At 41.0% G+C, this 15,628-nt stretch overlaps 1 protein-coding gene across 1 annotated transcript; it reads right to left on the bottom strand.

The window, feature by feature from the left end:
• Positions 1-506: 506 nt before the first annotated feature.
• cacng7b (calcium channel, voltage-dependent, gamma subunit 7b) lies at positions 507-13,666 on the bottom strand. The gene is made up of 6 exons (XM_031299549.2): positions 13,399-13,666; positions 9,226-9,421; positions 8,741-8,827; positions 7,574-7,714; positions 4,533-4,678; positions 507-4,001 (listed from the first exon to the last, which is right to left on the bottom strand). Exons 2-6 carry the CDS (start codon positions 9,419-9,421, stop codon positions 3,552-3,554), a joined length of 1,020 nt encoding a protein of 339 aa, XP_031155409.1. The 5' UTR covers positions 13,399-13,666; the 3' UTR covers positions 507-3,551.
• Between the last annotated feature and the right edge of the window lie 1,962 nt (positions 13,667-15,628).

Below are 15,628 nucleotides of genomic sequence, written 5' to 3' on the forward strand. Positions count from 1 at the left end.
CAGGTAGCCTATTTCTTTTTAATTGTATAATAAGACATTTATGTAAAACAGACCATATTTTAGAGACAACTGTTTAAGTTTTACTTCCCTGTTGAAGTGAAGTTGCTTTATATTACAATTCATTCTAATATCTTTAATGCTATTTATTTAGTCTCAGGCTGGTTATGGTAAACAATTACAAACCTTCATGCATACACAACCACATATGCCAATAAACGCAGTCAGTCAGTCAGTCACGCACAAATGCATACACACACATACAACACTGATCAATTGTTGCCCTCAGGCTGTAGTGGCTTGCAGTGACTGAGGAGGGAGCCTGGTTAACACCCAGTGGTTCACCGCAGTGCAGTGTGCATTCATTTACAATAGTTCCCTCCATCACAGAGACCAGCCACAGAAACACTCTTAATGCATCATATTATTATAAGTGCATGCTGTTCAGTTCTAACCAAACCCTTTCATCGCAAAAATGAAAGATGTAAATTCAGAAGCAGATAACCAGAGAGGTTGAACAGGGTGAAATTAACCCATGTTGAACATTTTATTCATGTTTAGAGTAAAGTGAGTGACTATGTCAACACTTTCAAAAACAGTGATCTTAATCATAACTGCTATTGAATTATGAAACTCAAGATTATACAGCATCAGTTCCATTGAAGCATTGAAAAGCATTTGTTTTACCCATTTTTTTTTCTTTACAAAGATGGTCATGTGCAAGAAGTCCAGGCTTTATGCAGAAGCAAACACAGCTACACCCTTTTATGTAATCATGTAGAGGCAAAACAAAAAGCTGGGGGTAGTACAGAGGTAAACACAAAGAGGTACACAGATGAAAAAGAAAATAAGTGGCACCGAATGATTATCAGATGGTTCTACAAATAAAAATGGAAATTAGTGATGCAAAGGGAGAAACAGAACAGCTGTCCACTGTCACAAAGGTCATGATGGGAGTTAGCAGTAGTCTGAAGGTTGGAGAGGAGAGGGGATTTTAACAGGAAGGTTTAGAAAGGGAAATACTTTGAACTTCTTCAACAGCTACTGCTGAGGTGCCCTTGAGCAAGGCACTTAACCTTCTAACTGTAGAAAGCAGAGCCAACAGCAGAAGGCTGCAGTTACACTGGGCTTTACCTCAACATGAATTTATCCGACTGCATAAACAAAAAGCAGGGCAGTTTTAAAGAGCCACATGCTTGCTCAACAAAACCCTTCATAAAGGTGAAAATACGATGATATTGTCATGATCTCACTTCATATTCTCCCCCGTAAATCTGTGAGATTTTCATCTAACACATCTTCTGTGGGACATCAGTGTGTTTCCCTCTCTCCAGCATCACAGTGATAATGAAAACCAGCCATTACACAATGACACAGTGGTTTAATTCTCATTACAGAGATATATCATATCGACATATCCATGATGTGCCTTAAAAACAAATAAAATAAACTATTCTAAATTAAAATACGACTGTTTTAGATACACAGGTCCTGCTCGTCTATTTAAGATTACTACTCTGCATCTTTGTGATACTGCACAGTATTTAAAGAGCAACTTGATCTGAGCATCAAAGTTCTAAAGCATCTGAAAATATATTACTTAGTACAACAACAAAAAACACAATATAACCGTAGTTGTTTCAAGTGCAAAGCAAAGTAGGCTAAAACGTCCTACAATGTCCTATAACTGCTGACCCATTTGGGATCGAAAATTCCAATACCTGACGAAAATTATTCATCAATTAATCCATCAACAAAAATGATTCTGCACTATTTTGATAATAGATTAATGATTTTGTAATTTTCCAAGCAAAATGTCAAACACTTGCCGGAGGATTTTGTCATGTAATGGTAGAAAACTTTTGGTTTTGGACTGTTGGTCAAATAAAAAGAAAAGCTATTTAAATACATCACCTTGAGTTGTGGGACATTATATTTAGCATTTTTCACTATTTTCTGACATTTCATAGACAATAAATAGAAGAAAAAAAATCAACAGATTTACCGATAAGGAAAATAATCATTAGTTGCATTGCATTAGTTACAAGAGAATTCAAAACATATTTTTTCTACTCATCATCCTTTGGCATGATGCATGGTCACAAATCGCCACTGAAAATATTGAAATAAAACAGCGGCCACTACTTTGTCTGTATAATATGGACCTGTGTTTCACAAACAGTGGTATTTTCCTTTGAGCAGTATAAGTGCAAATGTAATTAATACTTTCGTCATGTAAGTTTTCCAGATATATAACCAGCATTAAAGCTTTTAAAAAATACTTCTAACCAGTCTTTAAAGCATAAATCTAGTGTAGCTCAATATGGCATGTCACGTTGCTCCTGACATTCACCATAACAGTTTCAGTCCAACTCTGTGCAGCACTATCAACTGACACAGTGCAGGTCAGTGAGGAAGGAAATGTGCATGAATAAGTAGTGACCTGGGCCTCTGATCTGATCCAGGGTCAGTGCAGAACAGTGGCCAGTAGAGGGCATCAGACCGCTGTATCAGTGTCGGATGGTTCCTCCTTCAAACTAGCGTGCGCTGCATCCGCATCCAGCGGGTGAGTTGTTGGTTGTAGTGCGCCTGTTGCAGAGTCTTCATCCAAAGCAGAATGAGTCAGACATTTTCTTGATGTGACTTGTGCCAAAGCTTCATTCATTATTTACAACAGTTATATATTAGAAGTCCTCATGTGCAATTTTATGTACAAGAAGTTTAGAAATGTGTATCTTAAACAATTATGTAAAACAAAGTAGATTTCTCCTTCTCACATCATCCACTTCTGTCTGTATTTTTTTTTTACAAAGATTAACAACATTCACATACAGTGTTCTCATTTCAGAGTTACTCTATTGTTAAACTAATGCTTTTGTTATTAATAATATTAATAATACTACTTTGACATTGTGCGTTAAGAAACTGGATTGATGATGTAAGAAATTCAGAGAAGACAATAATATATTTTACCATATTTACCTTTCGGTATAATAGTACGTAATCCATGTATTTTTATGAATTCCGTATGTATAAAACTATGTGCATCCTCAGTCTTTGTGATCAGTGTTTTGCATTGTACATTTCCTAGTGCATACAAATTTCCTGCAGCACTGCAGCATCTTCGTATATTACCGCAGCCCCTCGCTCTCCCTGCCTCACTCTCCCTCCCCTATATCTCCTCTGTCACTCAACCTAACCTCTAAAGTCTTTCTAGGAACCCCTTTTTTGCCTCTTTCCATCATGACAAAATGACAAAATTCATCTTTTTTTTCCCATTCATCTCCTGTCTTAATTTTTCTCTGTCCGTCACAGTTTCTGTCAAATCTCCACAATCCTGTAAAATCCTTCCTTTCAATCTCCAACACTTCTTTGTCCTTGGTTCATATTGTTCCAAAGCTACATTTCATTATATTTGATCACCTCTCTCTCCACTTCATCTTACATGATCTGTGCTCCAAGCTCAGCATTTACTCTTATCCACATCTAATAGTACAATATATGTGATTATGAGGAGTCTGTGTCTCTCCAACTCTTCCTTATGCTCCCTCTTCCTAACAGGGTGAGGCGCTCATGTGCATGTGTGTGTGATAGTGAGGGGGAGGTACAGGCGATGGAGGCATGGCCATGGGAAGAGCCTGGCCTTGGGGATGTGAGGAGTGCGACCTGGTGAGGGTGTGTGTGGAGGGGTAGCCAACAGACTGTGGGGGCATTTGGTAGCTCCCTGTGGAAGAAGACCCAGAAGGCGGACCACCCTGGCCTTGGAGACTGCTTTTGGGCGGCGCTGGGGGTGCCTGGTTGAGCTGAATGGAGATGTCGCTGGAAGCATTGGAGGTGCTGCGGCCTCGCTTCGGTGGAGGCCAGGAGGATTCTGGGTGGAGGAACTGACCGCTGTAGTCGCTTCCCTCGGACAGGCGGGGGCGGTAGAGTGCAGGGTGGGGGCGGAACATCTCTTCCTCCGCGTAGCGCTTCATAAACAGATAGACTGACATCACCCCAGCCCCCTGAGACAGTGGGTGAGAAGAGGAAGCAGGAAATGATGAGGGGGTGATAAGATGCAACAGGGAGACAGGCACAAAACAATTCATTATTTAAGAAATATTAACAAGTGATGGCTGGGGGAATTAGATTAAAAGTGACTGATAGGCAAGAAGTGTAAAAGGGAATGTACAAAGTAGAGAAGTGAAAGTATGCGCTTTTGATTTGGAAAGATGAGGATACGCTTTAAGTTTAAGCGAACGAGACAGATAGGCAAAAGAAGGAGACAAGAGTGTGGATAACAGGGGAGAAAGGAAAGGAGAGAGGAGATGAGTGTCCACTGCATCACATTAAGAGCAGTGCTGCTGATGATGGGAAAGAGACAGGAGGGGCAGAAAGAGCAGGGAGGGGAGGTGGGAAGATGAGCAGAAGATTCACATGAAACCTCACCACGCATGACATGAACACACACACACACACACACACACACACACACACACACACACACACACACACACACACACACACACACACACACACACGGAGCTCAGATTGACCTCTTTGAGTAAGAAGGAAGAGGCAGCGAAGGCGAAGGACCAGCCATAGTGGTAGTTGAAGAACTGCTCGGGCTCCCTGGGCCGGTTCATCACCTCATCATTAATACTGGAGATGTAGAGCACCAAGCCCACCACCAGACTGAGGCCTGCACACAGCACATTAACAATGACAGTGAGTCAGAGAGAGAGAAAGAGAGTCAGATACAAGAGAGAGCAAGGAGGTCATTATATGGCAATCCAGACAGCTGCACCAGTGGGGACCATGAGGGTTTAAGAGACACACAGAGAGAGAGAGAGAGAGAGAGAGAGAGAGAGAGAGATGGGATGTGGAGTGACCACACCAAGCAATTAGCCTCCAAAATTCTAACATTAATAAAGAGATGGGAGAGAGACCAGAAGGAGTGTATATCATAATTAAGATAAAGAGATAAAGATTAATGACCTGCAGAGATGAAAAAACTATAAACTGAAATTTTTTCCCCCGTAGCAGCAAAAGCAAGATGCCCTTTTGTGTGTTTGTGTGTGTGTGTGTGTGTGTGTGTGTGTGTGTGTGTGTGTGTGTGTATGTGTGTGTGTTGGGAAGGACTCTCTATGAGTATCTTGGCTTCCTTTCTCTCCTGCAACAACCCTGTCTCATGTAAATTTCACTACTAATTTATTTATTTATTTCACCAAAATTAGTTTTTAGAGAAACAGAGTTTCTGCCTCGATTATGTTTGGCATGATGTTGATGATGTATGTAGTGGTACATTTTTAGTGTGTGGTTTTGGCAACATAAGTACTTTGGTTAAGGTTAGACTGTGGTTACGGGTAATTGTTAATAAAGACCTCATGCTTCAAACCACTGCTGACTTCATCAATATTTAACCATCATCTTTCCCGAACCTTAACTACTACTACTATCCTTTGCGTGCCCAAATATAACCCTAAAAAAGTTAAATAATGCTTTAGTTGCTATGAGTGGATGTTGTATTGTAGGATGTTATGAAATCCTGCATGATTGCAGGATAACATTTGGAAATGTCAGCGAGCGTTTTGCATGAACATTGGGTTAAAAAACCTTCATTATAACATGTTGTCATGATGGGGATTAACATCATAATTCAGGTGGTATACTATTCTCTTCAACATATTTGCAGTTTCTAATTAGTACCATATTAATGTAATTTCTAGGAGACAGGGCTGCCTGCAGATCAACATTTAAACTAAACAATGGTCTTTCCTTTACTTATCCCAAGAGACAAAGTACTTTAATTGAATGTAATGTCATATTCTAATTACTGACTGAGCTTGTGCATTTATAACATGGTTGGTTCTGAAAATCACAATCAAGTTATGTTTCAAAAAAAGAGAGCGCTAAACATTTAAAAGAGGTAAAAATGTGAAAGTGGCTTGACACAGTTTTTAAGACCATTTAGTAAGAAGCTACATGCGTGAACTTCAGTGTGTTACAGGACTTGTCGAGTACAATCATCATAAGGAAAACCAGAATGGGCTTTCAATAACCCTTTTCACCCAGAAGCAACAGATACAAAATTAAAACCCCTTCCTCCGAGAACACTCACATGCTCTCCACTCTGCTTCAGAAATGTTAAATTCATGAGATACAACATATGGCCAACATCGAAGAATCAATATTCAAAGAAAGCTGCATGCTGTAAGCAGCAAATATGAGTATTTTTAGCTTTCACTGCAAAATTCAAATGTACCACCGGGCTGTCGTGCAGTAATGTCCTTCGCTATAAACAGTTAAGAGGTTGTGTTGTCGATTTAAAATAGAAAAGCACAGAAAATGCAGAAACCATGCTGCTGTCAATCCTGCAGTGGAAGTACATCTTTATCAGCAAAACAATTTAGGTAAACAAGCATGTGCATGTGCACACTAAGAGCAGATGAAGTAAAAAAAAAGGGTGTGCATGTGTGTGAGACAAAAGGAAGAATAAATAGAGGTACATTTTGTGTCTACAAGTACACATGCATATGCAAGATGTCTGTGGGGTACGAGAGCAATTAAACCACACTTGAACAGCTGTGGCTCCATGCTCTGAATTCTGTAATATTAACCAGAACACAACCGACCCAAAACACAATATTTACCAGACCGCCTTGTCAGTGATGCCAGAAGAATAGGCTCATATCACTCAGTATATCACAAACACCACCACATCTACAGTGACTCAGATACTGAAAGAATATACTCTGAATGAAGCAGTGAGTAGGAAATGAGATACAGTAAAGCAAAGAAAACTGAGAGGCTGGGTGAACAAGAGAAGGGGGAAGGCGGAGGGAAGAGGGATGAGTAGGGAAGGCAGTGTTTAGAGAGAGGGGCTTAGTGCAGCAGAATACCTAACCGCTGAAAAGCATTTTGATACACGTGCCCATTATTATCACCCTATTATCAAAATACCTCATGAAGTGAAACACTGCAACACTTCCAGCACAGGCTATAAACATTACATTACCCATGTTACATAACACCTATTATTTTGCTACATTCTTTATCAAGTACGCAATGGCAAAGTCAGTAGCTACCGTGGCGGCCCCCGTTTGATGCTCCTCTCTGCACCGCTGCTTCCTTCTCAAACATGTCAAGTGAAACAGCCTTCAGAGAACATGAGCTCAAATTTGTCTTTACACCACACACAGGACAAGAAGTAGAAACATTACAGCCACCTGATGTTCAAGAAGGTTAACTACACTAATGCAGAAGCTGAAAGACCTGCTCGTGATACTGTGGGAATTTTGCATGTATTTTCAGAAGTTTCACAATCCCTAGACATAGTCCCAAATTCATAATTTCTCACATAAAACCTGTTTAGTTTCAAAGTAATGCAAGTCAGAAGAGCAGGAAACTCTCCCCCTGCGGTCATTAAAACTAATCTAGTCACCTTTTCTGATGACAGCCTACATACCTGCATCATACACTAAAAATAGAGCCGTGATGGAGTGTCTCCATGTGTGACCACAGGACACACCAGGCTGCTGTAATCAATCACAGAGCGAAGGTGTGGTGACAGTAGGACTTGAGTAATAGCTCCCACCTGAGAGGATGAAGAAGATGCCAGACACAAAGGCCAGGATGGTGCGCTGAGGCCGGATGTGTCCGATGTTACTGATGACGAAGGCCGTGAAGACAAAGAGCAGTGACACCATCGGGAAGGGCGTGGCCGTCCGCACCATCTCTATAGGGAGGAGAGGTCACTGTATTAAGCAAAGCTGATGTAATTTGTCCTTAAACTGCTGGGAAAGGTGAATGATAATGTCTCTGAAGAAAAGTGAAAAGTTTTTGAAAAGTTTTAGTTAATACAATCAGAGGCAGTAAAATCTAGAATATAAAGTATGCTCAGTTATGTGGCGATGCCGTGAGTTTCATCACTAAAACAGGGAGATGGGAAACAGTTTTCCTATTTTACAATAGTCTGCTGTTTACAGACATATTTCTAACCAGACTCACTGTAGGATTCACTGTATGAGTCATGATGCCACACTTTGCTAGGAAGTTACAACAAAACATAGCAACATGGTTGTAAACCTATAAGATTACAGAGAAACATCACAGAATTTCAGCTTTTCATTTATTATTTTATCAATATGCTCTTTGAATATTTATTCCATTCCAAAACAGCAATTAGAAAATGATGCTGGCGATGAACAAATGACAACTCTTGATGTTAAAATGTTAACTTTTAGGATTTATCATCATCAGTAGAATCCATTTGGAATATTTCCAAATGGATTCTACTGTTAGATAAACTGAGAACTTTAAGATAGCAAAACTCTTTCTTGTTTTCTGGATCAAATAACACTTTTAGAATGTTCCTGTTCTATTTCAAATTAAGTTTACTTTAACTTTTTTGTAAATCCCTTAAAACACATCTTGTTCATGAGGATGATCTGGTTTCTAAATAAAATAAATAAATATCTTATTTTGTCCGACCAACAGTCCAAAACCCAAAGATATTTAGTTTACAGTGATATAAAGCAGCACATCTTCACAGTTGAGAAGCTGCAACAAAAGAATTTGGGCTGTTTTTCTTTTATCGATTATCAAAATAGTAGTATTATCTTCTGTCGACCCACTAATAGTTGCAGTTCTAAAATGATGTTCTAATTTCAGTACCCACGATTAATCAGCAGGGGGACTCTGCAGTTCCTCTCATACAGCAGATAATGTGTAATGTCACTGGGCTGTTGTATGTTTAACTCACTGAGGATATTTGCAGTGTTTTCAGTGGTGATCTCGATATCGGGTTCAGTGAAGTACTCAGATGCAACACATCTCCCGTTCTCTGCTCCTGAGAGGAAACACATACACACAAAAAGGAAAATGTTGGGGTTTGCTTTTAGGATCAACGTCAGGGATGCATGAGGAAACAAAACAAAAAAAACGCATGTGGGTCTCTGCAGTCCTGCTCACAGATAACTATCATGTTTTGTGACAGCTATGATTCTGGAGGCCAGAAGCTTGCTTTCTCTCTTTTCTCCCTTCACTGCTCTCTCACTCGGCTGCTTTTTTTTCAGTGTGTTTGTCGCTGTGATGATGTGGACATATGCACACACTCGTAGCAGCATTGTTTGGATAGTGTGTGCATGTGTGTGTGTGTGTGTGTGTGTGTGCACACCTATCTGTCTTCTACAGTCATACTTTCATTTTTGAATGTGAATATTCAAACATGTTGTTGTATCTTCCTACCGGCCACAAAGCAAACTCTCCAGAGGCCTGAATGCAGCGCCATCTTCACCTCCATGCTCTGGTTCTGCTGCAGGATGATGCCCTCCACCATGATCAGCCAGTAGTCTGTGGACACGGCCACCCCCACCAGCAGCAGCCCGCAGGCTCCGAACACTGTGGACAGGATGGTCAACGCACGGCTACTGCACGAACTCATCTGGAGGGCGGAACGAAGGAGGGAAGGGTGTTAGAGAAGAGGAGGAATGACACGTCACAACTGCGGAAACACAAATGTAGGTACATTTGGACAGGGTCATGGAGGGAGGTCATGAGGAACAAGGGGAAACACTGAATGTGACGTGATCACATGCAAACAGCTATTGGCTATCTTCCTGTCTTGCCTTGTTATTCATAAAGATGAGTTAGTGACACATCTGGTGGCAACCAATCCTGATAAAGGTTAGAGAGAAGTTATCGCAACAGAGGATGACTTTACGGTGAACCACTGAACTTAGGCAAGGCCTAAGAGATAAATAGTAGAAACACACACACACTCAGATCAGGAGAGGTCCTGTGTGACTCACACATGGTCTTTCTGTGACTTAGTTCCGGTTGACGGGGAAAGACTTCACTGCAAATCCTTTGAGCACGCTGTCTGTATGCATTTGTGAGGTTCTGTGCGTGTGTGTGTGTGTGTGTGTGTGTGTGTGTGTGTGTGTGTGTGATTGTTCAGCCACTAGCCTTTGCTTAATTTGGGCTGCTGTGTAGTATCATCAGCTTAACAAGTAATGGAGAACAAATGCATGTGGAAAACACAAAGCGGGCTGGTGTTTACTGTAAACACCCTCATTTTGTTGAGTTATTAAGCACATTGTGCGTTACACTGGGAGGATCATTACTGTAATGCAGCTGATCTCATATCTTCCTTTTTAAGAGGTTAGCTTCACTCTTGTTTGATTATTTTCGGACGTCTTTGGATGTCTCCCTTGTTCAAATTTACAGATTATATTCCATATATGGTAGATACATTGGATTTTTTTCAGTTTATCCAGGTTTATACCTGGTGGTCATTGTATTAGGCACTACTAGCTATACTATGGGACCATCTTTAGTTCTTTCAGCAGGAGCTTGGCCCATGATGGTGGCATCTCTCAGTGCCTGCATGTATGCTGTATCACATTGCATCTCACAGGCTGTGCAGGCCATTAAAGTACACTTATGTGACTTTGAATGAAATGTGACACTGTAATAACAGGCTGGAAGAGACCAATTATGAGCACAAAGCAATGCACCTGCTCTGCAACGAGGTATACATCATTACACATACTGTGCTGTTTGCAGCCTGAACCGTGTACAAGAGGCAGATGGAGCTTTTACACCAAATATCTGACCCTTACTGTCACAGAATAATTGATATTAGTTCTAACAGAAAATGTTTTTCCTCCTCTCTTCGTCCAGTACGTAACTTCTCAGGCTTCAGCCTCTTGTTCTTACAGTAGCTGACAGGAGTGAAATCAGGCACGTTCTTCTGCTGATGTAACACAGCTGCTGCTTCAATGTTTGAAAAGATATGTTTGAGCTTTTCCTCTGCATATTGCTGTTGTGCTGAACTGTTATTTGGATACTTGTGCTTGGCAGTTTGACTGTCATTAATAAAAATGTTCACAGTGCAACAGCAAATTCCTTTTTGCAGTTTCTTGTATCATTCTCTGTAAATCCTCACCTGTGCATTATTAAATACATAACATTTAGTGTAACGGACACTGGACTGCTGTTCCTTGTCACTGTCTTGTGGAGTGAACCATTTGCATAAAAAATGTATGGTAAAATGGTTAGCCATGGTTAAGCTAACTAATTCAACACTGGCCATTTATCAGGCACTTAAGAGGGCTTTTGAGGACAGAAAATGAATGCCAAATTAATCACTTAAACATGAGAACCACTTTATTCTTTTTCTGGTCTTTCTTTGTAAGACAAGCCTTTGATTCTTTAAAGAGCACAGTTATAATAGATACAACCATTCTGCTGGGGAATGAACTCTTAAAGATTAAGCTTGGCCTCATCTTATCTGGACAGCTATTGTGCAAAACGTGACCATTATAGAAGTTGCTTCAGTTTCTATGCAGCATCGAGGATAAATAGAGCTTCTTTTGTGAGCAAGCGTGTAAGAACAGAGCTAGATGGTGGTTAAGGGTATGCATCAGAGAAATCCTCTGAGAAATGACAAGTTTGGGCATGTTAAGGCTGAAAGAAGCATGTGAAGCACAGGGTGAGTTACCACTATGAGGGGTAAAAGTATGACCAACCACTAACATTCCCACAAACAGGACAGATTAAAGATGGAAAATCAGGGCGATCAAAAGACAAAGGTACAAGATTTACAGATGGCAGGATACATCCATCTGAGACACAAAGGCACAATTAAAGATGTGTATGAATTCCTAAGTTTCACACCAAGGTTTCTTTAATTTTTCTTCTTTAGTCAGAGGTTGTGAATCAAACAGCAGGCTAGAAGTGGCTGCTGCTGCTGCTGACACCTGGAACTGGTGGACAAGAGTTTGAGCCAGTGTGATTGAAAGAGTTTGAGGTAGTCTCCGTAAAAACTAAAAACAACTCACTGAAATTACATGAAATAACCAAAAGCACATAGGGGTGGGGGAGATATAAAGATGAGCAGAGAGGAGTGGGAATGAACAATCACACCTTCCAGCAGTTGGATGGTGTGCCAAAGTGGTCAGGAATGAGTGAGAATCAGTTGGAGTTGCAACCCAGCAGACATGAGTGGAAGGGCCTGAGTGGCTCTTCCAGACTTGTTCAGCACCACGGACAGCACCCTCATCTCACTCATATAGACTGCACCATCAAATTGAAAACGTGAAATACATCCTGCTGGGTCATAATGGATTTGGACACAAACGAGAGGAACAGATTCACCTCTTCGCCGCCCATGTATTGTGTTCACATCATCCCTCCCAAAAAAAAAAAAAAAAAATGTAAAGAGCTGTTGCAGCTTTGGGAGAAATAGCCATTGTATACTTGAGATTGAGATTCAGCAGAAGAAGAAAAAAATGCTGTTAGATTTGTGATAACAATCCCATTTCAGCGCTCTGAGACAGGCCCCTCAGCTCCCTCACCCAGAAAGTAATGAGCCAATTGAATTGGCTAGATAGGTGCCACAAGGGGGACAACAGGTTTAATTCTCTCTAATCTGTCACAATCTACAGACTGACATCACCTCTAAGCCTTGCAGGCAAGAAAGACACCAAGAGAAAGAGGGAGTGATGGGTGAGAGGAGACGATTTGGAGATGTGCTGAAGAAAAGAAAGCAGCAGCGAGAGGAGAGAGAGGAGGATGAAACTATGTTTGGAGAGTATTTAAGGCAGGGACAGCACGACTACATGTAGCAGATACAGGTTAACACAGGGAAAGACCTTGGCCCAAAAAATGGAAGGACTACCCAACATATGCACGCGCACGACGGGGATGCGCCTACACCTGTGCTAAACTAACCACCTTGACTGTGCAGCGTCTCAAAAATCAGCCCGAGAGCAGGATGGAATCACTCAGTGGAAAATAAATGACTTCATAACGACTTAACGTAGATATCGTGACTCAATGGGTGGGTTTGCTCATGATTTCTCAGAGCATTTCAGCTGCGCAGCCACACTCTGGTGAAACTCACACCATTTTCACAGAGCCGAGCAGGATAGTTACACATCATATTTTCTGTAAACTACATGTACGTAAAGCGGGATCTGTATCCTGGTAGAGGGCTGACTGAAGCAGTGATGTGCGCAAATGATTGTTTAGAACCCCCCCCCTACTGTCACACACACTCACACGCGGAGTTTGGAGATGATAAACACAGAGCAGCGAACATGTGAGCGACTCACACACAAAATTGGGATGAAATGGGGAGGGGGAGGGGGGGGAGGGGGGGGAATGAAGAGCAGCTGAACGACTCGGCTTCCAGGTAATATTTAACTGTGATATCTCAGAAGAAAGAAGAGCGGCTGTCTTTGCGCTAACACGACATGAGGACGTTATGAATGCTTTTCATAGCTGTCTTCACACACAAGAAACACACATACATTTTAAATGACTGAGTCAGGTTGAAAAGGCGCCATCGTCACAATTACTGTCAAGAAACGCACAACTGTAGTTATTTAAAAGGAGGGGAAAAAAATTACTCACCCTGCCACGAGAGTCGTGCGCACACGTCAGTTGCCAAGAAACCTCACACCAGGGAAGCTTGGTGGATTTTTGGTCTGTCTTCTTCTCTCTCTCGCTTCTATGTGTTTTCCCTTAGGCCCCCTTACCCTTTCTCTAAATCCCTCACTCTCTCTTTCACTCAATCTGTCCCAGGCACTGCGGTGGATTGGTCCAGCAAGCTACTTTGGCTACAACAGAGACATAGCAGGAGCAGGAGGGAGAGAAGTGTTGGAGAGAGAGCGAGAGGGTGAGAGAGTGAGTGAGCGCGCGCGAGAGAGAGAGAGCGAGAGAGAAAAAGAGAGAGAGAGAGAGAGAGAGAGAGAGAGAGAGAGAGAGAGAGAGAGACAGAGAGAGAGAGAGAGAGAGAGAGAGAGAGAGAGAGAGAGGGGCAGGGAGTCATGTTAAACTACTATTTCTCTTATCGTATATCATTTTTTAAATGATTTTTTTCTTTCATTATAATTTACAGTAATGCAGTTGTATGATGTTACATAATGTAGTGTATGTTGTATATATAGTGTTGTGTAGCTATGTGCAAACATTTCTTTCAATTTATTTTATTGGTTAATTTTTACATTTTCATAATTGTTGTTTCCATTTACGTCATCATTTGTCCATTTTGTTTTATTATGAGCATGCCAGTCATCTGCCACACACAAATTGCACTAACCTGTAGGAGAGCTACTCTACAAATAAAGTTTGATTGATTGAATGAAACCATTTCTTGTCTGTTTTCTTACATTTTTAAGAAATATCTTACTTACACTGTAAACCTCATAGGCTTACTTTATGCTTTGACAATGCTGTACTTAAATAATGATCGTGCCAATAAAGCAAAATAAAATTTCACTTCAATTTAAACTTAAATCCAATTTACAGCACTGAACATCAAATAGACTATAAGTAGAAAACACAGTAGATCACCTGTCCTCTTAGTAGCTGCAGTTCATTCAATTGCAGTTCATTCTTCACTTTCATTTAAACCCACATTTTGAGTGCAGATGAATACCAGTTAAACTGCACAGGCAGTATACTCTGTCTCTCTTTCTCTCTTCATCCTTCTCCTCCTCTTCCTCTTGGCCCCCTCATCCTTTGTCTCCTGTGGTCCATGTCCCTTGGTCTATTTTTAGCTGGCTGGTGGAGGAATCCTTTATTTTTAGTAAGGATATCAATAGTCTACAGCACACTCTGACCTCAGGGCATGAGCGTGTGTGTGTGTGTGTGTGTGTGTGTGTGTGTGTGTGTAAGAGAGAGAGAGAGAGAGAGAGAGAGAGAGAGAGAAAGAGAGAGAGAGGGGGGGTGAGGAGGGAGGGTGAGAATGAGAGATTAAGGCGAAATAGAAGGAGAACAGAGAGAGAGAGAGGTAGAGATAGAGGAAGAGGAGGCAGCAGTGAAGAAGTGAAATGATATGTCAAAGTGACAATGAATGATGAACTGCACACACGACTCCGATCGGAGAGCGCTGGAGGTTCAGTTACATGAAGGCAGATACTGTCATGGTTGGAGTAAAGGTTGTGGTGAGGAGTTTAAAATCAGGCAGTCGACATCAGGTGTACATTAAACAAACAGAGTAAGATTTATCTTTTCAGAAAAGTGGCATTCCATTTTTTATTTAAACTTTGAAATACCTTATTAGGTGTGAAACTGTTGGTTAGAAACACATCACAGACTATAAAAAAGCCACATCTGCCCCCACAAAAGATATCTACATTAATTTTGTCATCACAAGAATCAATATGAAACCCATTAAATCCTTTTATCTTTAAAGTGGGATCTAATGTTTTGAAAATCATACAATTAAAATGTGAGAAAACTCTCACTTTCACTGCCTGAACACCATTATCAGAGAATATATACGTGTAAACAGATAATATTATTGATGCAGAGGCTAGGACAAGATAAGACATGATACTCGCATCAAAATACAACAGTGGGTGGTATATCAAAGAGATGACAGCAACAATAATAGATCTGACAATTAATCCACAGAGAATGACATAAAACAATGCATTAAAGCATTTACAGTGCAGCACTGACAGAAAAGACAAACAGAAAAGAAAAGAGATGAAGGACAGATAGAGAGGAAGAGAGGGAGGTAGAGAGGGAGATGGGAAGTTGATGAGATTTTAATGTGAAGGTCAACTTGTTATAACTCAGATCTCTATGGGGATATTAGTCCCATCATGATGCTGGAGGGGATGGAAGGAGGGAG

This window comes from Sander lucioperca, chromosome 10 (genome assembly GCF_008315115.2).
Source record: "Sander lucioperca isolate FBNREF2018 chromosome 10, SLUC_FBN_1.2, whole genome shotgun sequence".
Taxonomy (NCBI): domain Eukaryota; kingdom Metazoa; phylum Chordata; class Actinopteri; order Perciformes; family Percidae; genus Sander; species Sander lucioperca.